The sequence below is a fragment of the Chroicocephalus ridibundus genome, chromosome 13 (genome assembly GCF_963924245.1).
Source record: "Chroicocephalus ridibundus chromosome 13, bChrRid1.1, whole genome shotgun sequence".
NCBI classification, from domain to species: Eukaryota; Metazoa; Chordata; class Aves; order Charadriiformes; family Laridae; genus Chroicocephalus; species Chroicocephalus ridibundus.
The window spans coordinates 3,716,899-3,739,060 of NC_086296.1; the positions used below are offsets into that span (position 1 = coordinate 3,716,899).

At 44.4% G+C, this 22,162-nt stretch overlaps 3 protein-coding genes and 1 long non-coding RNA gene across 7 annotated transcripts; 2 read left to right on the forward strand and 2 right to left on the reverse strand.

The window, feature by feature from the left end:
* Positions 1–268: 268 nt before the first annotated feature.
* Positions 269–5,028, reverse strand: UNG (uracil DNA glycosylase). 2 transcript variants are annotated; one of them, XM_063351472.1, is made up of 7 exons: positions 4,876–5,028; positions 4,095–4,295; positions 3,911–4,006; positions 3,047–3,144; positions 2,533–2,621; positions 2,125–2,303; positions 269–1,602 (listed from the first exon to the last, which is right to left on the reverse strand). In XM_063351472.1, exons 1-7 carry the CDS (start codon positions 4,963–4,965, stop codon positions 1,462–1,464), a joined length of 894 nt encoding a protein of 297 aa, XP_063207542.1. In that variant the 5' UTR covers positions 4,966–5,028; the 3' UTR covers positions 269–1,461. The 2 variants fall into 2 exon arrangements, with proteins under 2 accessions (XP_063207542.1, XP_063207541.1); XM_063351471.1 differs by lacking the exon at positions 4,876–5,028 and having other exon boundaries at positions 4,095–4,437.
* Positions 5,029–5,178: 150 nt separating this feature from the next.
* ALKBH2 (alkB homolog 2, alpha-ketoglutarate dependent dioxygenase) lies at positions 5,179–6,933 on the forward strand. 2 transcript variants are annotated; one of them, XM_063350872.1, is made up of 3 exons: positions 5,179–5,499; positions 6,098–6,296; positions 6,440–6,933. In XM_063350872.1, exons 1-3 carry the CDS (start codon positions 5,295–5,297, stop codon positions 6,747–6,749), a joined length of 714 nt encoding a protein of 237 aa, XP_063206942.1. In that variant the 5' UTR covers positions 5,179–5,294; the 3' UTR covers positions 6,750–6,933. The 2 variants fall into 2 exon arrangements, with proteins under 2 accessions (XP_063206942.1, XP_063206943.1); XM_063350873.1 differs by having other exon boundaries at positions 6,098–6,153; positions 6,440–6,574.
* A 524-nt stretch (positions 6,934–7,457) lies between these two features.
* Positions 7,458–18,027, forward strand: LOC134522785 (uncharacterized). Its single transcript, XR_010073131.1, has 6 exons — positions 7,458–7,690; positions 10,781–10,955; positions 11,911–12,310; positions 12,982–13,199; positions 16,393–16,504; positions 17,910–18,027. It is a non-coding gene; the product is annotated as an uncharacterized LOC134522785 (long non-coding RNA).
* On the reverse strand, positions 7,700–21,741 carry USP30 (ubiquitin specific peptidase 30). Of its 2 annotated transcripts, none has more exons than XM_063350871.1 (13): positions 21,629–21,741; positions 21,328–21,437; positions 20,231–20,413; positions 18,845–18,948; positions 17,971–18,069; positions 17,181–17,220; positions 16,821–16,915; positions 16,019–16,078; positions 14,831–14,917; positions 14,151–14,231; positions 12,889–13,108; positions 12,096–12,204; positions 7,700–11,034 (listed from the first exon to the last, which is right to left on the reverse strand). In XM_063350871.1, exons 1-13 carry the CDS (start codon positions 21,700–21,702, stop codon positions 10,770–10,772), a joined length of 1,527 nt encoding a protein of 508 aa, XP_063206941.1. In that variant the 5' UTR covers positions 21,703–21,741; the 3' UTR covers positions 7,700–10,769. The 2 variants fall into 2 exon arrangements, with proteins under 2 accessions (XP_063206941.1, XP_063206940.1); XM_063350870.1 differs by having other exon boundaries at positions 17,181–17,223.
* Between the last annotated feature and the right edge of the window lie 421 nt (positions 21,742–22,162).

A 22,162-nucleotide genomic window follows, 5' to 3' on the forward strand; every position in this document is an offset into this window, starting at 1 on the left:
GTGGAAAGGGACAGGAGGGGAGGCCCTTGGCGTGGCCGGACGGGACACCGGATCCTTGGGGGACAAAGGTGCCCTGGCCCCGCGCCCGGTCACGGGGGTGAGGAGGAGGAGGTCCGACACCAGCGGCTTTGTGTCCCCACGGCGGAGCAGGGACCCCCCCAGGCCAGCAGCCATTGCAGAGCCAGGGCCTCACCTCGGCACCTGTCTCTCCCTGCCAACGTAAGATCGCACCCGTCCCTTCCTACCAACGTAAGATCACACCACAACATAAACCAAGTAATTTTTATTTAAAAAAAAAAACAAACAAACCTGGGGAAAAAAGAACAACAACCAAACAAAAAAATACAACACGGCCACAGAAAGTGTAAACTTCACTTGTACTAGTGTTACCTATCGGAGCAGATAGCAACGAAAGGTTTACAGCGTCATTCTATGAAAACTGATGTAGTTTCACAACAAAGAAGGCACTTTGGTTCCATTACAGCAATTATAAAGTCAAAGATGAACTGGAAACCCAGAGGTGTGAAGTCCAACCTTGTCTTCATCCTTGAAGTCCCAACAGTTATTTTCAACGGTGGCCAGAAACCAGATTTGCTCCTGTGAAGGCAAAGCACAAACCTCCCTCTGTTTTAAGATCTTTTAAGATCTTAAGTAATTCGCAACCGTCACCCCATCGGTTGGCAGATCTTGATGAACAAACCTTTGCTGCTGCCATTGGCAGCTACCACGAAGTTCACAGTCATCACAGCTCACCTGGCATCCAAGCGATTAACGCACCCAGAAAGAATCTAAAAACTTAGGAGTTTCCTCTCTAAATGCCAACAAAAACCTCAGAGCACGACCACAGCCTTGGTCGCAGCCTCCCGTCGGCTGCTGGGGGGAATTTACCCCAAAACCTTGAGAGTACAGATACAGCAAGTAACTCTTCTGACAGCGTACAGTCTTTAGGTCCCAAGAGGACGTTATTTCTAATAAAACTCGCAATCTGCAGCTAAAAAGCTCAAACCATTTTCTCCCATGGAGTCAGCTCCGCACCCCCAAATATGAAATGTGGATTTGCGCAGTAGGAGGCAAAGCGGGAGGAGGCAAAGCAGGGTATTTACAACAGCTGAACGGCTTCACCTGTAGGAAATGACATCCCTTCACAAGAGCCTGAAAATATATTCCCGTTAGAATAAACACGCACAAATTAATATAAAGTCTTTTTTTTTTTTTTTTTTGCTTCAAACTAGGCTGAGACCTGTTCAAACAGCAGAGAAGTTGTCCACGTAACACTCCAACCTGCTCTTTAAAAAACATTTTTAAAAAAATATATAACATCTCTGAAAGTTTGGTCATTTGTTCCTTGATCAATATCCACAGAGTGATTTCTCAGGTCAGCAGAAGTTTTTCAGAAACGAGACAACCCCTGAGACAGGGGCTGTTTTCCAACCATTAGACCCCACAGCCTCTGCCCACAGCTCAGAGCGCTCGCCAGTCAATGGGCTCCTTGCCGGATTTCTTCAGCAATTCATTCGTCTTCGAGAAGTGGCGACAGCCGAAAAACCCTCTGTTGACAGAGAGAGGCGAGGGATGAACCGTCTGCAGGACGTGGTGGCGTTTCTGTAAAGCATTAGAGGAAACCGCTCGTTAAGATTTGCATGTTTTCAGCTCCCTGGACAAGGCTGGCTGCGTCTGCCCCCACCACGCAGGTGTCATTTCCTCTCTACACCTCCTCAGCCACCAGCCTCAGGACCCAAAAAACGGGTCATGAGGACCAAGACTTTTATCCCACTGAGCAGAGGAGGATGGACTACGTCAAGCAACAGTAACACCCTGGCCGTTTTTCAATTGCTGTAATCCTAACAACAAATTCCATACTTATTCATGAGCTTTTTCCTAGAAAAAAAAACCCAGCTCTGTCCTGAACTGGAGGCTTTTCTGACAACAGAAGGTTACACTTGCTCCACTTTTATTGCTTAATTCTGGCAAAAGGCTAAGCTGGAAGAGAAGGGCGACTAAATTTGACAGCACAGTTCAAGCAGGGAGAAACCCCCAATTCCGTAAGGGAGGTGCCCTCTAGTGTCCACCCAATGAAGGAAAAAAATTAGCGAGGGGGAGGAGATGAGGAGGAGTAACCTGTACCCGGTCAATGGAGCTGCCTTTCCGCTGGGCGTAGGCGCCCCACAGCATGAAGACAACCCCGTGCAAGTTCTTGTTGAGCCAGGACACCACCACGTCCGTGAACTGCTCCCAGCCCCGCTCCTTGTGGGAGGTGGCCTGGTGAGCTCGCACCGTCAGGACAGCGTTGAGCAGGAGCACTCCTACCAAAAAACAAAGCAGACGGATGGAGGGTGAAGCAGGATCGAGCGTTAATTGCTTTTTCCCCCTCTTCCCCTGAGAAATGATAAATTAGATTTTCATTCTAAGGTACCTGCTAAGCGACAAGCGCTCAGAATTTATTTTCTTTCACAGATGGCCTGTTTCCAACCATGAGGTTTTTCTCTAGCCAGACTTCTTCATGACACATTACTAGAGCGTCTTTTAACTCACCTTGCTTCGCCCAGCCAGTTAAATCCCCGTGACCAGGATGAGTGAAGCCTTCAATATCTGTAGACAGTTCTTTGTAAATATTCTCCAAGCTGCAAACAAAAACATCAGAAGATTTTAAATACGCATGCTTAACGATAAGAGCAAACAGCACCACTTACTGCTATTACGCTAAACAAGAAGAGTACCGATTTTAATCTTATCGCTTAAGATGATAAAGCCATTTGTAGAAGCAGGGTAACAAGCACCTATCCAGGCACACAAAGGAGGAAGCTTAATGAGAAGGTCTCAGCACAACTGAAAATGCAAATTTATGTCCCGTATGCTCTTCAGAGTATCAAACTATACAGAATTATCCAAAATTTTGCAGTGATGCTTTTTTCTAGGCAATACGCAACTCAAATTTCAGCAGTCGCAACACGCGTCCTACCACTTAGCTGATTCACAGCCATAATTAACAGGGAACTGCAAAAAATTTGTAAAGAAAAGGGATTTTGCAAATTGAGCGCTGTCATACCTGGGAGGAGGTGGAACAGGCTTCTGGACACTGAAACAGAGCCCATGAGCTTGATTAGGTCCATGATACGGATCTTGTCCCAGAATGACAACCTTTACCTGAAAGCAGACCTTTGTTAGCACTGAATTATAATCAGTATTATTCGCATAAGAGGGGAGAAAAAAAAAAGGCTTATAAATGACCTTCACCCTAAAACAAACACACAGAAAAAACCCCAAACCCCAGAAACTGAAGATCAATCACTGGCATCTCATTATAAACAAGTTAGAGAACACAGTCCCGCCCTAACAGTAAGGATTAACGTCACTACAGCTTTGCTGCTAAGATCATGAAGATATTTTGAGTGCAAAAGACCAACGTTTTCTAAGAGCCGCAATAAAACACCTTGTGAAGGCATTTTCCAAGTAGATTTCCTCATGTTTTAGTTTTATGCCACACTTGCTGCCATGTTTTTGACGTGGCTTATTGGCAGTGAGATTACCTTAATCACTATCTTTCTTTTTTTTAATTATAGTTCACTACACAGCAATTAAAAAAGCGATGCAAAAGATCCAAAAATTAAGTGCTACATTAGTTTGGTAACACAGGAAAAAAGGCCAAAAGTCCAACTAAAGTTTTGAAGGAAATTCTGTGGCCAGTGAGAGCAATAAAACAATAAAACAGTGTTTCAGTATCAGAGATGAAAGAGAAGCCAGGATTTACAAGTTAGGAGAGAGAAACAACAGCATCCACCTCACATGGGATGAAGCTTAAGGGACCAAACATCGAATTAAGGTGTTTGTGCACTCAACCGTGTGTTTTCAGCGTTTTAGATGCACCAGCAGCTGGTGGGACCCCCCTCACCTCTCCCCAGGCTCTACTCACATCCCTGATGTCACACATCTGCGTCCAGGTGAAGACTTGGTCGGGGGGTGGGTAGACCGTGTAGCGTTTCCTCTCTTCTGCTACAAACGCCATCAGCTGAGGGGGGAAAATCGGGGCAGGGGGGGTTCAGCCCAGGGACAGCGGGCAGCAGCCCCGCCGCCCGGGAAGAGCCCGCCTCGCTCACCTCCACGAAGTATGGCTTCGAGAACTCCCCGGCCAGCTGCCGCCGCCAGCTCTCCCCGAAGCCCGGGGGGACATTGCGCTCGGCCAGCCGCTGCCGCGCCGCCTCCTTGTTCTTGCGGATCCGCTCCAACTGCTCGGGGCTCAGCAGCGAGGCCTTGCCCGTCTCATCTCCCGCCGCCTTCGCCTTCTTCACGGCGCTGACCTGGAAGGGGCGAGCGAAGAGGCGGCTGCAGTGCAGGCGGGGGGCGACGCGGCCCACCCACAGGCCCAGCAGCGGCAGCAGAAGGACCGCCATGGCCTCGCCGCGCCCCGCCCTCCGCGGGGCGGCCGCGCACACGCGGGTATTTCGCGGCAAAACAACAACGGGCCCGCCCCCATTGGCCACCGCGCCAAACCAGCCCCACCCACAAGCGGGAAGCCTAAACCCATTGGTTAACGGGAAGAACACGCTCCTCCCTACTGGCTCGCCGCAGCCGGCGGAGAGCCGCTCTGCCTAGCAACCGTGACGCGGCGGCGGCTCCCAGCGCCCATTGGGCGGCGGCGGAGCGCGGCCTCGATTAGCAGCTCAGTCAGGCGTGACAGGAGCGCGGGGTTTTTGGAAGCAGCCGGGTGGCGCGTGGCTTCCCCACCCCACCAACGGCCACCAACGGCTGCCAAGCGCCGCAAGACCCCCCTTCTCCACAGCCGCGAGACACCCCCCCTTCCACAGCCACCAGCCCGCCGTTCGTCAGCCCTCCCTGCCCCTACAGGGCCGCCGGCGCCCCCGACCCCCCTTTCGCTACCTCCTCATCGCTGCCCGCCTCCGGAGAGCGGCTGCGCTTCTTCGCCGGCGCGGCGCTGAAGAAGGAGTGCAGCGTCTTCTGTCCGATCATGGCGGCGGCGGCGGAGCGGGCGAGGGGCAGCGGTGAGGGGCGGCAGAGCTGAGGGGCAGCAGCGGTCCGGCACCGGGCGGGTGGGCGGGGTGACGATTTGGCGCCAAAAGCGCGCGCGTGCGCAGGGGCGGGGCCTGCTCATGAGAGGGCGGTGTGGGCACGCCCTGCGCGTGCGTGTTGGCCCCGCTCGATTCCCCCCCCCCCCCCCCCCTTCCCTCCGTGGCCTCTGAGGGGATTCCCGCCGACACAGCTCGGTCTCGCCGCCGGGAGGAGGCGACCGTGCTGAGGCGGGTGTCCCCGCCGCTGTCGGTGTCTCTGAGCGGCGGCCGATGGACAGATACGTGGTTAAACGCCCCCCCGGTGAGGCGGGGGGCGGCGGGAAGAGGCCGCGGCCAGCGGAGCCCGCCCCGGGGCAGCCCCCCTGGCAGGAGATCCGCGCCGAGGGCCTCAGCTGCGACTACCGCCTCCTCTTCGGCAAGGCCGAGGCTGACGAGATCTTTCAGCGGCTGGAGGAGGAGGTGGAATACTTCGAAGGTAAGGGCCGCAGGGAGGGCTCGGTTTACAGTCCCCCGGGCCCCCGCCCGGTGAAGTGTTTCCCGGCCCGGCCAAGGCGAGTGCCGGGGTGATTCCGGTGGCCTGGGCAGAGCTGCTGGGCGGTGGGAAGGTTTCTGCAGGCGCCCGGTGTTTGCATAATCCAGCCCTGCCAAGTGAAGTGCGAGCACAGGTCTGGTCCTGTTTTACTTAGCTTGAAGCGCGTGACAAGCGGTTTCATTCACGTTTTAATGTTTGCAGAGAACAGGGCTAGTCCTGGAAGGATGACAGGAGGCTGTTGGTAGATGTAGTATATGAGACATCCCCCGTCACATTAATTCAACAACAGAATATGATGGGGATGCTCATCCCCGTTCGTTGCATTCAGTGGTCATAAAGCAGTGTCGCGCTTGAGAGTTAAGTACTTTGTTAGGACAGAGACACTTGACCACAGATGACAGCTTTTGGGTTGTCATCAGCATCCTCATTTCTGTTGTCCCACAGGAGTTTCACAGACGCTCCAAACCAAGATTGCTGAAACTGTGAACTGCAGAGGTAATACAAAGTTGGTTTTATTCCTTCTCATCTCTTGTTTAAACAGGTGAAATGACGAAATTGCATGTGTTTGGCAAATGGCATCACATTCCAAGGAAGCAGGTAACCTATGGAGATCCTGAGTTAACATACGCTTATTCAGGCGTTACCTTTTCTCCTAAGCCATGGATACCAGTTCTCAACCGTATCAGAGACCGCATCGCTTTGGACACAGGACACACTTTTAATTTTGTTCTCATTAACAGGTATGTCTGATCTCTGATTGCATCAAGCAGCTTGTTCAAATGAAAAATTGCTTGTGCAATGCTACTGACAGATCATTGACAAATTGGTTTACATTCCTTTAATTAGATTGGTAGAAGAACTAATTAATCTGTTCTGTGTACAGATATAAAGATGGTGGGGACCACATAGGTGAACATCGAGATGATGAGAGGGAACTGGTTCCACGCAGTCCTATTGCCTCTGTGTCCTTTGGAGCTTGCAGGGACTTTGTTTTCAGGCACTGTGATTCCAGAGGGAAAAACGCAACGCGCCACATCAAGCCCATCAAACTGCAGCTGGCCCACGGCAGCCTGCTGATGATGAAGTACCCCACCAACGTGTATTGGTACCACAGCCTGCCCATCCGCAAGAGAGTACTTGCCCCAAGAATCAACCTCACGTTTCGGAAAGTGATGGCTATAGCCAAGAAGTGAATTATACAGCAATCAAGCACCTTTTGACTCTGAAAACAGGAGCTTTCTTCCCCAACATAACTGTCAAATTCTCACTCAAACACTGTCTTTGATGATCCAAGGAACCAGATGAGCAAATTAAACTAGGAGAGGAGATAGTCTACTTGGTAACTTGCTAATAAAGACTGCAACTACTGATTTTAAATGCCAAGAATCCTTTCTCTCTGAAATGTTGCTGTAGTCCTGCCGATACATACATTTTCAATGAGTAATATCCTTGGCTTTGCTCAGGAGGAGGTCTGTTCTCAACTGATCTTAATCTGGCCAGTTTTCCAAAAAGATCAAATTACTCTATATCCTTCAGATCCCAATGAAACAGTTTATAAATACTACAAAGTACAAGACGTAATCATTTACAGTGAGCCTGAAAGCTGATACTGTTCAACAGGTGACACTTCCATGTATGCTCTGTCGATGAGCTATGAATTGCGTGTTTTTAAAATGTAAAATACAAGTGAGACTGACATGAAAAGGAGGAGCACTGAGATATGAATATAGAGAGCGTGACATGGCTGGCTGCATGTTTTAGTGTCACTATGACTTTTGCCTGCTTATGTTCCTCTGCTGCTCTACTTCTGCGGGAGACTGGGTTCTTTTGGTCAGTGGCGTGGTGGGGCAGGAGGAAGCATGAGGTGCTACCACACAGGGCAAGGGCCCCCTCTTTCCTTTGTACAGAAACCATAAGATGACCTCTTGGGGAGAGACTGGGTTGGACCATTTATGCAGACAATGCAGCGTGAAAGGCTACAACTTCTGAGAGTGTCTGTTTTTCTAAATAATCACCTGTAGGGATTCCATTCTGACTACCTGAAAGCCATCACCTTCCATCCTGGCAGTGAATCCTGATGAAATGAGGAAAGGCTGTTCAAAGTCACCGACAGGTCTTGAGGAATCAAGCAATGGTAAGTACTGAGCGAGAATGTGAACTGATCCCCGTGTAACCAGGGTACAAGCATCTGAATTAATGATGGGCTCTATCCTTCAGCAGTAGGTCCATTAGGGCTATGTCTGTTTAGATGATTTGGAGTTGGTACTTGCCACCCTCTGCCACTACCAGAACATGCTATATATAGTGTGAATTGCTCCTGCGTGAATGCTTCTTATCCAGAGAATGTTAAGTGCTGCTTCCATTGGATATATCAAACGTGGTTTGGCTTATAGCTTGGCCTTTGTTTCAAGACATAACCACACAAGAACAGCTACTTTCTCTAATAAGTTTATTCTTTTATTGCTACTGTACAGTTACAAAAATACCCTGAAGTGAAAACACAACTTCAAACAGCAGTGCAGTGGTTTGGCTATAATATAATTTTTTAAATAATGCACAAAATAAGACCAGAATAATCCAAACACAGAGATGTCATCATGGAGGTCTTACCTAGTGTTTTTTTTTCACCTTTTACATTTTATTAACACCACCTCCACCACAGGAAGCTTGTAAGTAACAGCATTTGATGAGCCTCATATGCCTGTGCAGAGCCCAATGACTTCAAAAGGTGAGGGTTGGGTGGCAAACATCTGCAGAGGTCTTTGATGCTCACAGTAGGCTGGGAGCATCCAGCGCAGCTCAGGACCAGGACCAAGGTGCTGACACTTTACTTCCTTCCTCACACTGAGGGCTAAGCCAAGACCACCTGCTCCTTCCTAACAGTGAAAACTAGAACAAATGCTGACTACTCCACCCTCATCTTTATAGCCCTTGAGGAAGCTTTCGGAGGAAATCTGCAGCTGAGTGAAATTGAGCAGTTTATCGGTGTTGGTACAGCAACTGTGCGTTCATTCTCATCAAACCAGTCCCTGTTGGAAAGCAGCTCTATGCAAAACAAAAACAGATGGAACACGCAAGCTTGCAGTAGTATGTGGCTTTCCGTCCCTGTTACGAGCTGATAAATTTAAGACTTAGCCTATTGTGTGCGTATGTTCTGACCCACCTCCAGCATTACTGCTTTCTAAACAAAGTGACCTGTTCAGATGAACTTCTCAAAAATTCAGTTAAAAACTAAACAGACCCTGTTGAGAATAGATATTGCAGAATATACGTTGCTGGCAGTGGAAATGTTTTGAAGTTCTGAGGTACAAATGGTAGACCTGCTGAAGCCCGATGCTTTGCATGTTTTTCTTTAGATGACATCCAGCACTGCTTTATAGAGCTCCTGCTGCACATCTGTGCTGCCCAGAACAGAGGGTTCTCACCTTCTCCAAGTCAATGGCCGGGGCATTTTTGGCATTTTTCATCCTTCTAGGTTGTTTGTTTTGTTTGTTTTTCTTGCTTTTCCATCACTTAAAATAGAAAGGTTAAAACCATGATACTGCTAGCCTAGCACAGACAGGGAGACTTCTCAGGAACTAGTATATCAGTGGATTTATAAAGACTATTTTATGTGCTATGAGCATTACTTGGAGCAGGAATTGTGATCCATGCTCTGGAATGATCAGCTGTGTAAATAGTTTTGCATATACATCCATTACCACTCCTGGTTTGGCTGGTTTTGAGCCTTCCATTAAGGAACTCTGAATGCCTATGAGCTTTGGGCAGCAATATGAATACATGAGGTACAAAGTTGCCCTAAAAAACTATTAAGACAGTTGTTACCATTTGAAAACGTAGTTGCTGTTTTACACTGAAAAAGCTTGTCTGATAGAAAAGAGATAAAAATAGCCTACATACTTTATTCCTGGTAATTTCAAAGCAGTCAAAAGGATAAATTTTGCTGCTTCTCCCTCCGTGCTTTGTTTGGGACTTCTTTTTTTACATGTCAAACAATCTAGAGCGGCAAACGACACCTTACTTCCATTTATACAGCAATCTGTATCTAATGCAGTGACACCAGCCTTTTCAGACTGCTGCACTACTTCACAAGACAAGTAAGTGCCCACCAGTCCCGATTCAGTTGCGTATACTCTAACTTCACAAGGATGCTTGGGTTGCTGTACATCTCAGCTCACAATCACAACCGGTACAAGCTCTAAAGCTCAACTGCAAGCCAGACAGCATGTATCTGAATGGTTGATGAAAAATGGCAGTTTTCAGCATTAAAATAGGACGGGCAAGTCTAGAACACCAATTACAGTAGCCTTGAAATCACAGCATTAAAAGTTGTAGTCAATACTACAAGCAACTGTATTCAACAGCTTCATAGTGACGAAGGAAATTACAATACTGATTGCTAGCAAACACTTCTGTCTCTTGATTCAGCTATATTCCAAATATACAGAGCAATAAATCAGGGTCTCAGTTCCTAATAGATTGAAAAACTTAGATTTTCTCCTGGAAAAAGGAAACCACGCTTTCAATCAGCAGAAGTACTCCTATGATGTATAAAGAACTAAAATATTAGGAAAATGATGTGATCAGGGAAGTTGTTTTTCACATCGTGCCTATTATGTAGAGATTTATTAATTAGCTGGGACATCAAGAGAAATCCGATTCCGTTAGTAGTTCATCCCATCATCTTGAGACGTTTATCAGAACGCAACTGACATGCAGCGGACTCAGACAATGGTAAGGTAGATACTCAAATAAGCTCAAGGCACTTTGTTTCTTAAATCTTTGCCTTTGATAACAGTAGCTTCCCATCAACCGCTTCTGGGGCTCCCCTGTTGAGAAACGTCTGCAGCGAAATGTATCGGATTAAGCATCTCCCTTTGAAAATTTACATACGTGTCAGAATATGGAATACAGCCTTGGGAAGTCTGTTTGAAATGTCTGTTTCAGAGCTGTGATGTTGACAAAATTACTACCTAACAGAATAACTGCTTCTCTAACACAGATATACTTTGGACTGCACGACGTTAGCAGACCAACTTTGGGTAGCATAATTTTGGTACAAAACACAACTCCCAGCAGGAGCCAGCCATTGCCATGGAGGGAGGGAAAAGTTAAAGGGCCCGTGGTGGGTTATTTGCATAACAGACAGGAGGTGCAACGTAGATCTCATTAGAGGAATTTTGTCAGTTTTTGTCCTTCTTCTGCTCTGTTCATCACTCTTCAGCCCTCAACTCCAAGCTTTGGTGCTGTACCCTCGAGTGAACACGCTCGTAAAAAAGCAAGTAAGCACTAGAAGAAAGGACTTCCTGCAAGCTAGCTTTGCGAACGGTGTCATCAGAAATCCACAGCCACTGACTGCTGACAGAGAGTGGGTTCTTAGGAGAAGGTGGAGAGCGGCGGTAAGTCACAAAATGTCCAGAATGCATGTCTCCATGATGAACTACAACTGCCATCAGACGGTAAAGGTATACAGGGGAACTGAAGAACAAATGAGAAAAAGGAGAGGGTCAGCAGCTCTTGCAGGTCACGACATACCAGAAGCAGCCCCATGTGGTTTGTCTTCAGTTTGAATTTCTTTTTAGAGCAAATAGCTCCGTAAGAGACATACAGGCTTGCAGTTACTTTGCAGTATACTAAGTCTTCACTGCAGTACTGCTTTATTCTGTTATTGAGAAAACCAAACCATTTATTGTAAAAGTTTATGCTACAGAGCGCTACTACATTTTGTACAGCATAACTGATTCAATTTTCAACAGCGTTTTCCACCAAACCTACCAATGTGCCAGTATTTAGTTCTTAAAGTTGTTACTGGACAGAAAAGCTATTCTAGAAGAACAAGCTTTTAACTGAAAAGAGGCAAAATTGCAGGAGGTAACCCACGGATAACGCTGGACACACTTTGGAGGACTTGCTCTACAACTGTCTTCGTAACAAACACTTGGCAAAAAATGCTTCCAGGCTTCTTATTTCACACACTGATTGTGGGAATTGTCTCCCACATGGGGAAGATGCAGAATGGCAGATAGAAGAAGTGGTATAGAACTAACTGGTGTGACAGTAAGTGAACATTCTCAAAAGCCAAGAAAACAGATTCTCAGGAGAAGCATCAAGTAGAATCGTGGCAGTTGCAATTTAAATCAAGCTTGTTAAATACAATGTTTGAAAAAAGTCTGTAAGAGATTTATGGCTTTCTTGCAATAGTTTTAAAATCAGAGTAGAAGAAAAATGAAAGGAAGGGGTAGACGAAAACAGCAAGAATAAGATTATGGCTATTCAGAAGGATGATTTACTGCATCATGAACCAGAGAAGGGAGATTGAGTTTTGCTTGTAATATGCAATACCGTCTTTTCTAGGAGAGAAACTGAGCCAAAGAAAACCAATAAAAATGAGCCAAGAGAAAAGAAAAAGAATTTCTGCACAGAAGCTAGGATGGATGTTAAATTCTGTGACTATGCAGCCTCACAGTAAAGACAGAATAAAGGAAGACATAGTTTGAAGGGACAGAAATTATAAGATAGGATACAAATCTCTAACTTACCTGCATTCAGGGAATGCAGCAAGTGGAAAAGTTCCTGAGGACATTAAAAATGAAGAGGAGCAGGCACCATTCATAAAGAGCGGTTTAGTACCCGATGGTTGTTCTGCATCTGCAAGAGAAAGACGACACTCAGTAACTTAACTCAAATGCTACTATTAGTATTGCTAATAACAGTGCTTCTGTTCCGGCAGTACCTTTCGTCCCAGAATGTGAAGGTATTGTACTCATTTTAATTCATTACATATTACAATCCCCTAAGAGATGCAGAGGAGTATAATATCCAAAGACAGGGGTAACTGTTTCTAGATGACACAAATATCAAAATGACTACGTTTACAAAATCCCAACTAAATAGAATATTGAGCTGCCTAAATGACAGACCTATTACAGCTAGATTTTCTAATTGTTTTTTAAGAAGTCACCATTCCCAGCATTCTCTCTATGCTTGTCCTGAAGCCTTAGAAGAGATCACTAACAAGATAATCCCTTGGACTTCCCGAGTTCAACATTCCTTCATCCTTAACACAAAACTCACATGTTTTATGTTCAATCTGGGATTATTTTGTTTGTTTGTAAGTTCTTTTTAATATTTAGTAAGATCGAATTAAATTATCAAAGCTGAACTGTAAAGTTGGAACGGGGTATATCCTAATGCTTGCAGGGAAGGGATTTCCACGTGTCCTCTTTTCCCAGATCCAAATAAAGACACTGCTCTTATGTTCGTTCTGCGCATTATGTTTTGTCACTGAAACGTAGAAATACGTGATAAGATTTTTATTTTCAAAATAAGTACCTGAAGGTTTTACTGCTATTCCATCCTTTGTGCCAGGTGTTGTCTCTTCAGTGTTTTTCTGATTCAGCTCATTTTGGCTTGATTTATGAACAGGAATGCGATATTTGTAGATGTCCATGATCAGGAACTCATTGAACTGTACGTGTTCGTGACGTTTCAGAGGAGTGCCTTGGTTTGACCAGCTCAGTCTTTGCAGATGGATACACAAACACTGAGGAAGCTTCAGCAATATCCCACAGAAAAGGAGAGACAAAATACATTTTAAATTAAGAAAAACAGCTGTCGAAGTTAAAAGCATACTAACAGAACTGGTAAGTCTAGTGGATAAGGAAATACATCACTGAACTGTTCCCCCATGTGCTGCTCTATCTGCGTGTGAGCTTACTGGCAATAGTATCCCCTAAGACATGACACTAACTCACAACTCTTGAGATTTCTGACGCCGCCACTACGCTCGCTCACTAGGCAGTAGGATAGATAGCTAGAGTTAATAATTTTCTCCAAATGGAAGAAAAATAAATAAAAATACTTGTGTGCTCTTAAAAAGCACACTATGAACCTCATCTAGCTTGTTGATCTGAAAGGTAGCAATGAGGATTGAAATTTGTTGGAGCAAGTTGTTATAAGACATTTGCTAATACTCAATAAGTAACAGCTTTGCACAGCGAGAGTACCAGGGGAGAAAAGGTCAAGCAGTTATAAATATGTGACATTCAAAGTCATGCCAGGGTTAACCTCTAACAATAAGTACACGTTATTATTAATGGCACCCAAGGCTGTTAATTACAGACCAGTGCCCTGTTGTCCTCTGTATTATATGATTACAGAGCAAAAAAATAATAAGAGTTTCTAATATAAACTACACCTGATGTTTAGCACCATATTCACTTAAACCACCTGTATTTAGAACATTTTAATTTCTTTGAAACATGCAATTGCTAAAGTTCTTACAAACATTGTGTATGTGAATCACTTCACTTACCAAGGAAATCAAGAATTAATGCATGACATATGAACTGCCATCGAGCCCAACTCACATTTAAATGCTTTGCTGAATAACAGTAGAATACTCACATTCTTTAAGCTATGGACTTTGATATTTTCCTGAAATGAGGCCTCAATGCCTACAAATAGTTGACAAATGAGCTTACTTTAAGTAAAACCTTAGTCTAATACCAAGAAGCGGACATCAAGCAAAGAGATCAAAGAAGTTACTGTATAACAGGATTTAATAATACATTTGGAGGGTTAGTTTGCCTCACCTTTCCTAATTTTAATTGCTTAACAAATGTTGTTCTCTGGTTTTCTACGCTCTGTCCATTGAGAATCCCTTTTGCCTGAATCTGAAATCAAAGGGAAAAAATAAAGTCATTTGATTACCTGCTGTATCAGATGACTAATAATAGTGCAGGTCTGCACAGCGTGGACAACAGTAACTGTCGATCTAGAACTATTCTCAGTCCATCAATTACATTATTTTCTAGGAATTTTACTAAGAATTGCTGACCTATCCTAATAGGTCTAAACCAAAATCAAGCAGAAATGACAGAACAAGCCCAGTCTCCATTTCTGTTGTTTTTCAACCATGTCATGTGCCATTTCTGTTGGTTTACAAACAAGCCCCTTTGGCTCTGTGCTATCGTTAACTGACAGGCAACTGTAAAATACTGTTTAAAGTACCAGAACAAAAAATGTATGTCAAATATTATCTAAATAATACCGGGTAATTGCAGAACAAAATATTTGTAAATTTTGTAATACTAGTAATAAATAAAGCTTCAAAATACTCTGTGAGGTAAGATCTCCATTTTAAATGTAAGAAATCCCAGGCAGGCCAGAGGCTTTCCTGAAGTCACGAAGAAAGGAGTAGAGAACTGAAGCCGTAATTCTGTCAGCAGGCTTAAAATTGAGCTATAAGGTTATATAAATTAAAATGACATACTTTAGTGCAGTTGTCACACACAACATCCTTGACAGATTCAGAGGAGATGAAATGATGGAGGCAGTGGTCCAGCGTCATAGGACGGCCCTTAGGATGAAAAAACAAAATTATTTGCTGTAGTTCTAGGGTGCATACCACTTAATTTTGTGAAAAGATTGTTCTTATTTTCTTCCATAGAAACTACAGAATTACAGACTTATTTCTTGAGAAAACTGACTAAATGGATTTGAGTATAGAACACTGACAATGTAACTAACTGTGGGGATTCCTCCTCAGTCTGGATAAAACATGGAAAACATCACGGCCTGTAGATAAGAACAATAGTTATGACTCTCTGTGTGACTCCTTTAGTGGGGTTTTAAACTACAGTTACTATTTTTCTCTAAAGTTCCAGCACTTCATGGGTCACTTTATGCACTCTGACCCTCTATATAGGAGAAATACAGCATTTAGTTAAATTTAGGCATTCCTTCCTATTTTTTTTGTAGACTGTACTACATACTGCCAAGTATGAAGGGCATAATCTTCAATGATGGTATAAAATAAAACAAATAGCACGAGATGCATCCAAAACCCAGCCCTAGCTGTCCAGGAGTGTGTTCTGTAGGCACCACTCAGAATTTCCAGGACTGCAAGTAGTCTGCTACTAGTCTGGAAAGACAAATCTCTAGCAGGTATTAAGTAACAAACTGTTATAGTTCAAAAATGTCACAATTTTGCCCCAAAAATCTACAACATTTTGTCATTTTTCAGAGAGCCAAAAAAACCCAGAAACAATTTCCAGCTGAAATCACTTGATCCAAAAGCCTGTATTGGGTAACTTGTGTACTACCACCACAGAGACAGAGCACCCGAAGGCCACCTTCCGAGACTGCCAGAAACACACAGCCCTCGGGATACAATCTGGTCTGTTCAAATTACGCAGAAAGGACCAAACACTCCGCCAGGAGAAACAGAAAACTCTATTTGTGTCAACAAAGTCATGTTTGTTGTACTAATTGATAATTTGCACCAACCTGTTAGTGATAATGTACTGCGTTAGCACAACGGGATCATTTATAAAAAGGCAAGAAAATAAACTGTTACGCTTAGGCTGTAGCATCTTTAAAAGGTACTAGTGAAGATAAAGTTATGAGGACACAGCCGTAGGCAGACGGGCTGGATCGTGCCTTAATGAGGGATACATACCCACACAGCTGCTGGAATACTCAGGGAGAGACTGTCAAAGGTATCATACCTCACAGGGCTCTGCAAGGAAATATTTCACATATCCAGTGAGCTAAAATTTATGACAGTTCAAAAAAAACCCCAGCCATCCTCATAAAAGATGAACATATGCCCCCTGGTCCACAATTATCTGGTGGAATAGGGTCAAAACTCCCCGCTCTGCCAAGCAGAGTGCCAGGGAACACGAGGTACACCAGGTGCTACTTAGCCTGTACTGAAGCTGCCCCTGCTCACTTAAATTTGTTTACAAGGTTTTGAAAAGTAAAAGTACTAAATGTACTCTTACAGCTTGATCTACAAATGATATTTACTCTCTGTATTTTTTCCCTGTCCAGGTTACCTTCATCTCCTTACTCTGGATAACTGGACTGCAACTTAATTTGGCTTTGCATGTGCAAACTCAATACTGCGTGCTGAATGAATAGCTAGCCCTAAAACGCTACCCGTGTGAGTGGATTTTCAGTATATCATAGCTGTGGTACTGAATATTAAATATACTAAGGTATTATTCGGTTCGATAAGGCAGCTGTTACCCCACAAAGTGGATCATGCTTAATTTTCTTCAGTATATTTAGTGATACATTCTTGTTCAGCACCAATGCTGTAATAAGTACCTGAAAAAGTAACAGTGTAAGCTCTCAGTTCAGCAAACCTTTGGAGCTTAAACCGTCTATGTCAGAGACAAGGGATGATGGCTTCAAAACGCGGTCTGAGTGTTGGGCATCCTTCAATTATACATACTACAAGACACGCATTCTTATACCTGGTGTTCACAGTGTTTGCAAACCATGTTGCTGGTCAGCCTTCCGTGAAAAGGATGCTGAGATTTCCAGTGATTTGACACAGGGGGAAGAGACCCTGAAACACAAAATTGAAATTGTCCTTTTCGTTTCAGTACAGCCATGTTCACTGCTCTTAATTCCACATTTTTGGCCCACAGTAACAAAAGTAACTGCTCTAAAACATGTTCTGTCCCACTGAAAAATAATTAAGGGGGGGTTTATAGCTGAAGAGATATGTTTCAGTCCAATACAGACAAAGATCAATTAATATTATCCCTTTAACAAAAAAAGCGACTACACTATGACTGAATATTCATATTTCAGAATGGAAGAATGCATACCTCTTGTTCTGCAGCTTATTTGCTTTTGGGTTATTTCTGGCTGCTACAGAGGAAGATAAAAGATTTCATTAACCCCACCTCAGAAAGCATTAAGTATTAAACATGTTCTTATTTCATCCCTGATATGCTTTTCTGACATTAAGAACAATTGTGGGAGTTTCAGTGTCTCTATATTTGAGGAAGGCCAAAAAACTTACTTTGCGACAAATTTATAATTGACGAAACAAACACTTCTAATACAACAAATAATTAATGTGCAGAATTCTTTGTCTCTGAGTACTGAAATAAAGGCTTAACAGATTTTATAAACCCTTTGTATGTATTTTAGACAAAAAGAGGTAGAAACTTTCCATCTGCACTAAATTTACCACTAAACTGGAGGATAAGATAAATTTCATCTCCAAATGGACTATTCCATAAATTTCTGGTTTGCAGTTTTCAAACCTCTTTCATGTGTCAACTCTTAGAGATAAGAGTATCTGCTTCGCTGGACTACTGTCCTGTGCTAGTATTTCAATCCCTATATTCAGTGGGTTTAGGAATGCAAAAGCCCTCATGAAAGTGGGATCACTGTAAACTCAAATACATTTGCTTATGAAAACCATTTTCTATTCTTTAGTTTGCCTGACCTATCGGTTCATTTCTATCAGAGTTCTAAAGAACAGCTTTGTAAACATAGTGAAAATATCTTCAGTCTCTAAACAGACACTTTATACTTGACACACTTAGGAATCTAGGCAGACTACAGAAACTTCTCCTGATAATGAAATAACACCGGTAAAGAAGTCACCTCCAGCGAATGCACATCGAACAAATGTGTCACACGTGGCTGACGATCCCGTTCATCTTCTAATGAAGAGGTAAGGACATGAAATAGCTCATGAGCGTCCTATTAAATAGAGGCATAAGACTTAAGAGGAACCAAAACCAAAAGAAATTGTACATTAATAGTAATCATTTGTGCATTTGCTGCAGTTTTGCCAAAAAGCTTTCTTCTGTAAAGCTGAACTTTGTACCAGCACCCATTAAAAATATTCTGGGCCATATAAACTCAAGAGACTAAAATGCTCGGAGAAAGAAAGAAAAATGAATGCACAAATGCCTGCTTTCCTTGATGTCAATAAAAGTGTATTTGAAATCTATGCTGTTTGCTTTGGCTCTGAGATATAGAAGATAGAACCATGTTTTATGAGTGAGATAATTGGTCGAGGTCATTGGCCAGCTGCACTTACTTAGGGGCTGAAAATACTGAAAACAAACATTAGAAATCTTTTATGTTACATGTAACTAAATTTGGAAATGTTAGTGGAGTCTGTCCCTCAATGCAGTGTGGCACATTAGCATAGACCCATTATCTATAGCGAATTTCGGGCCGTGTCTGTTCTATTTTAATATTACTGGCTCCATTGTACCAAATCTGAAGGTAATTAAGTATGAGGTTTTGAAGCAGCCAGGGTTTCCATGGCAAATATCTACGCAAACCGAAAACACCATTCATCAATCACAGGTTGTTTTCCTTCACTTTTTAAAGCAAACTTTTCACTACGACAAAGATTCAGCTTTGACACTGGGGGCTATTAGTATCACAGCTTCAGTTTTCTGGTATTCCCTATCTAAGCAGTGAGGTGCCTATCAGGCAGTCTTAACTTGAATTCTGTAATCACCTGCTCTTCAAACGATGAGATCTGCCACCTGTACAGCCTTAAAACTTCTAAGAGACAGCTTGCATCCAGGACGTCATCTTCTGTTACCTCTTGGCAGGATAAAGCTAGAGACATCGCATTTAAAAATGTTAGGGAAGAAAAGAACGGTTAGAACCGGTTAGGAAACAAAGACTGGTTAGAACACAAATCTGTTTATTTTAGATTTTATGTTACTTAAGCATCATACAATCAATTAGAGCAGTTATTCTTGATTAAGACAGGTAGACAATGACAATCAAACTAGTATGGATTAATTACCATTCTAGTCTGATTCAGGTTGACTGCGTACGTTCTCCTCATCTATGCAAATTTAAAGGTTTCTCAACTAACTGTTACACAGAGAATAAACACTGAAAAAGACAAATTTTTACCAATGGACTGGGTAAAAATTGGTAGTTTACATGTCACAGAAACCCCAGTATCAATGCCCCATCATCCTTACATCAGTTAAATGTATGCGATCAACTGGCACGATTTTAGCATGAACAATATCCTGAGGCGTGAGAACTTCCAATGGATTCCCTTTAAAACAAAGGCCTGCGAGGAAAGCCAGGGAGAGCCAACAAATCGCTTCAACATTTTGAGTGCTTAAATAGGATGTAACTGATAGACGAATTTAGCACAGGGGCAAGTCTGAAATGGGCTACCAAATCGGGGTTAGAGGCTTTAACATTTGTATCCAACATCATACAGAGTTTCTCATTTAATAGTCCACATTTTGGGTAAAATAGTCAGCTTGGGAAAAAAATGCTTAAATCATTTTATAACGCATTATTTTTCTTTTATATAGAATTCTGAGTGTCCATCTGATTGTGATAGTATTTTTCCTATTTCTTCAATTATACTGAGTCCATATTCATATGGTTTTAACCATTTATATTCTATGAAGAGCAAAAGCATTAAAGCCTGTGGCAACAGGTTCCATAACCACATTTTCAGCACCCCTGTCGCCCCCTGCCTCCATTTGCTCAACCCGCTGGCAAACGACTTCTTCGGAGCCACGAGCGGGGTGCTGGGTTGGCTGCCCGCTGCTTCTCGATTGCCAGGAGAGTTAAACCTGAAAGTTTTCAGCTGTTGGCCAAGAAACAAACGGCTTTGGGGACGCATGCAGCTGGGCTTTGCATTTTTTAGGCTCGTTACAGTAAGTTAATACCTTTTGGATCACTACCACTCCGTGAAAGTTGGTTGAATTTGGCCAATGAGTTCAAAGTTAGTAGAGGGAAATTAAAAAGAGAAGAATACAAGACCATATGAACTTATTTTCTTTAGGAAAGGAGACTAGAAACAATAAAGCTTAAGCTAAATATTTTCTTCTTAGTTTATCACGACATGAAAACATTAAAGTACCTCTTAGGAGATGCAGCAAGGTGACAGACAAGTATTGATGCTCAGTGGACTGGTTCTGCTCTGTCTTGTATTGTGCTGTAAATTCCTCCAGCCACTTGATGAAAGAGGGACAGGAAGATAAGCCTTGCAGCAAAGAGTTCATGAAACAGGTGTTTCCTAAGTTAAGAAGGCCAGGTACAAGCCCTACAAATAGAAGTGTAAGAGTTTACACTATAAAGTCTAGGAAAACCTTACCATTTTCAGTAGCAAGGGTTGTGTTAGGTACTAAATTATTTCAGTTTATTTGGTACTTGCACGCCATGAAAACTAGAAGACCCCGGTATGTGCAACAGCATACTATGAAGTGTTTATATACATGGTGGTCTCTGAGACTTACACTACTTAAAATCTATTTGAAAAATACTCTTTTTTTTCTGATAGGAATAGATTTCTATCAACAAGACTTAAGGTTCAGGATTACCTGCAAATTACCGTACAAACTGTAAAATTCTTGGTTCCAATACACAGTGCAGACACCCCAGTGCAAGTTTACGGGAGCCGGGGGGGGGGGGGGGTCACTGCTGCAGCGTTGGGTGCTTCAGCTTGGTTTGGGGGAGATTTCTCCTTTCCTCACATTGTTATGAAAACTCTTGGGTTGCCAAGGATTAATAATAAGTATTTCTGTACGACTCTGCTTAGGGAGAGACTTTCCCTTCTCTTGTACTAACGTTCAGCGAGGACACATTTATTTTGCATTCCAAAACGCAAAATAAAATAAGGTGCGTTACCTGCAGCAGTTCAGTAAGGAACTCAGAGAAGACATAAAAATGTCACAATTTTAGAAAAATGTCAATTGATACAACTAATACATCACATAAGTAAGAAAACTCCTTTGTTCAATACGTAATTTTTAATTTGTTACATTTCTAAAGAGGACAGCGACCAAAATTTTATCTTTAGCAAGAGAAAATAATTTACAGGCGCTAATAATGAAAAAGAGAAACAGGTGCATTTCCAACAGCCAGGAGAGCGCTCAGCCGAACCAAAATGCAGAGAATCATTAATTCTGGGGGTTTTCGGAGCCGGGGCAGGCTGTCCTCCCCCCCCCCGCCCCTTACCTTTCCTCCGCCGCTTCCTCTCGGTGATGGGCCCCCACAGCACGTACATCCCCGCCGCCACGGCGGCGGCCACCCCCCCGATCACGCCCCAGTTCTTCATCACTTTATACCTGAAACGGGGAAAAAAACCCGACCACATAAGCGGGCAGCCGGTACCTCTGGCTGCAGGGACGGCGGCGGACGCCCATCACGCCGCTCCCGGGAAGGGCCGGCCGAGGCCGCTGGCCCCACCGGGCCGCCGCCGCCGCCTTCACCGGGGCCGTTCCGCGCCGCCCCCCCGCCCCGGGCCGTCCCCGCTGACCTGGCCGCCGTTCCGGCCCGCAGCAACCTCCGCACAGCCCCGTCCGCCTCCGCGACGCCGCCGCCGGGCAGCATCGCCCCCCAGCCCGGCTCCGCCGCCGCCGGAACCAGACCCCCGCGGGCGGGCGGCGCGGCGGACGGGGCGGCGGAGCGCCGGAAGTGGCGCGGGGGGGCCGGTTAGCGCGCGGACCGCCCCTAGCAACAGGCGGCGAGCGGTCGCCAAGGCCGCGGGGAGCCGGGCCTGCTCCGGGCCGGCCCCTTCACCGGGCATGAACGGGGGAGGGCGGGTGTAACGGACCGTCCCCTCGCAGCCCCCCGGCCCTCCTGAGGGGACGCCGGCTTGTGGGGGGCGGGGTTGGCTCAAAGCTGTGGGGAGGAGGTGGGACACTCGAATTCCACAAGCTCAAGTTGCGCCAGGGGAGGTTTAGGTTGGATATTAGGAAAAATTTCCTCACTGAAAGGGTTGTCAAGCTCTGGAACAGGCTGCCCAGGGAAGTGGTGGAGTCACCGTCCCTGGAGGGATTTAAAAAACATG

Bases quoted from the DNA above. Each gene is read 5' to 3' on its own strand.
- UNG (XM_063351471.1), bottom strand. From the start codon at position 4,388: ATGGCGGTCCTTCTGCTGCCGCTGCTGGGCCTGTGGGTGGGCCGCGTC. The intron at 4,007-4,094 runs GTGAGCGAGGCG...TTCCCCCCTCAG, and splicing joins CGAAGCCATACTTCGTGGAG to CTGATGGCGTTTGTAGCAGA. The intron at 2,622-3,046 runs GTATGACAGCGC...TTTTGTTTGCAG, and splicing joins CCTGTTCCACCTCCTCCCAG to CTTGGAGAATATTTACAAAG.
- ALKBH2 (XM_063350872.1), top strand. From the start codon at position 5,295: ATGGACAGATACGTGGTTAAACGCCCCCCCGGTGAGGCGGGGGGCGGC. The intron at 5,500-6,097 runs GTAAGGGCCGCA...TTGTTTAAACAG, and splicing joins GGAGGTGGAATACTTCGAAG to GTGAAATGACGAAATTGCAT. The intron at 6,297-6,439 runs GTATGTCTGATC...TTCTGTGTACAG, and splicing joins AATTTTGTTCTCATTAACAG to ATATAAAGATGGTGGGGACC.
- USP30 (XM_063350870.1), bottom strand. From the start codon at position 21,702: ATGCTGCCCGGCGGCGGCGTCGCGGAGGCGGACGGGGCTGTGCGGAGG. The intron at 18,070-18,844 runs GTGATTACAGAA...TCTATTTAATAG, and splicing joins TCTCATCGTTTGAAGAGCAG to GACGCTCATGAGCTATTTCA. The intron at 13,109-14,150 runs GTGAGGCAAACT...ATATTGCTGAAG, and splicing joins AGCAATTAAAATTAGGAAAG to CTTCCTCAGTGTTTGTGTAT.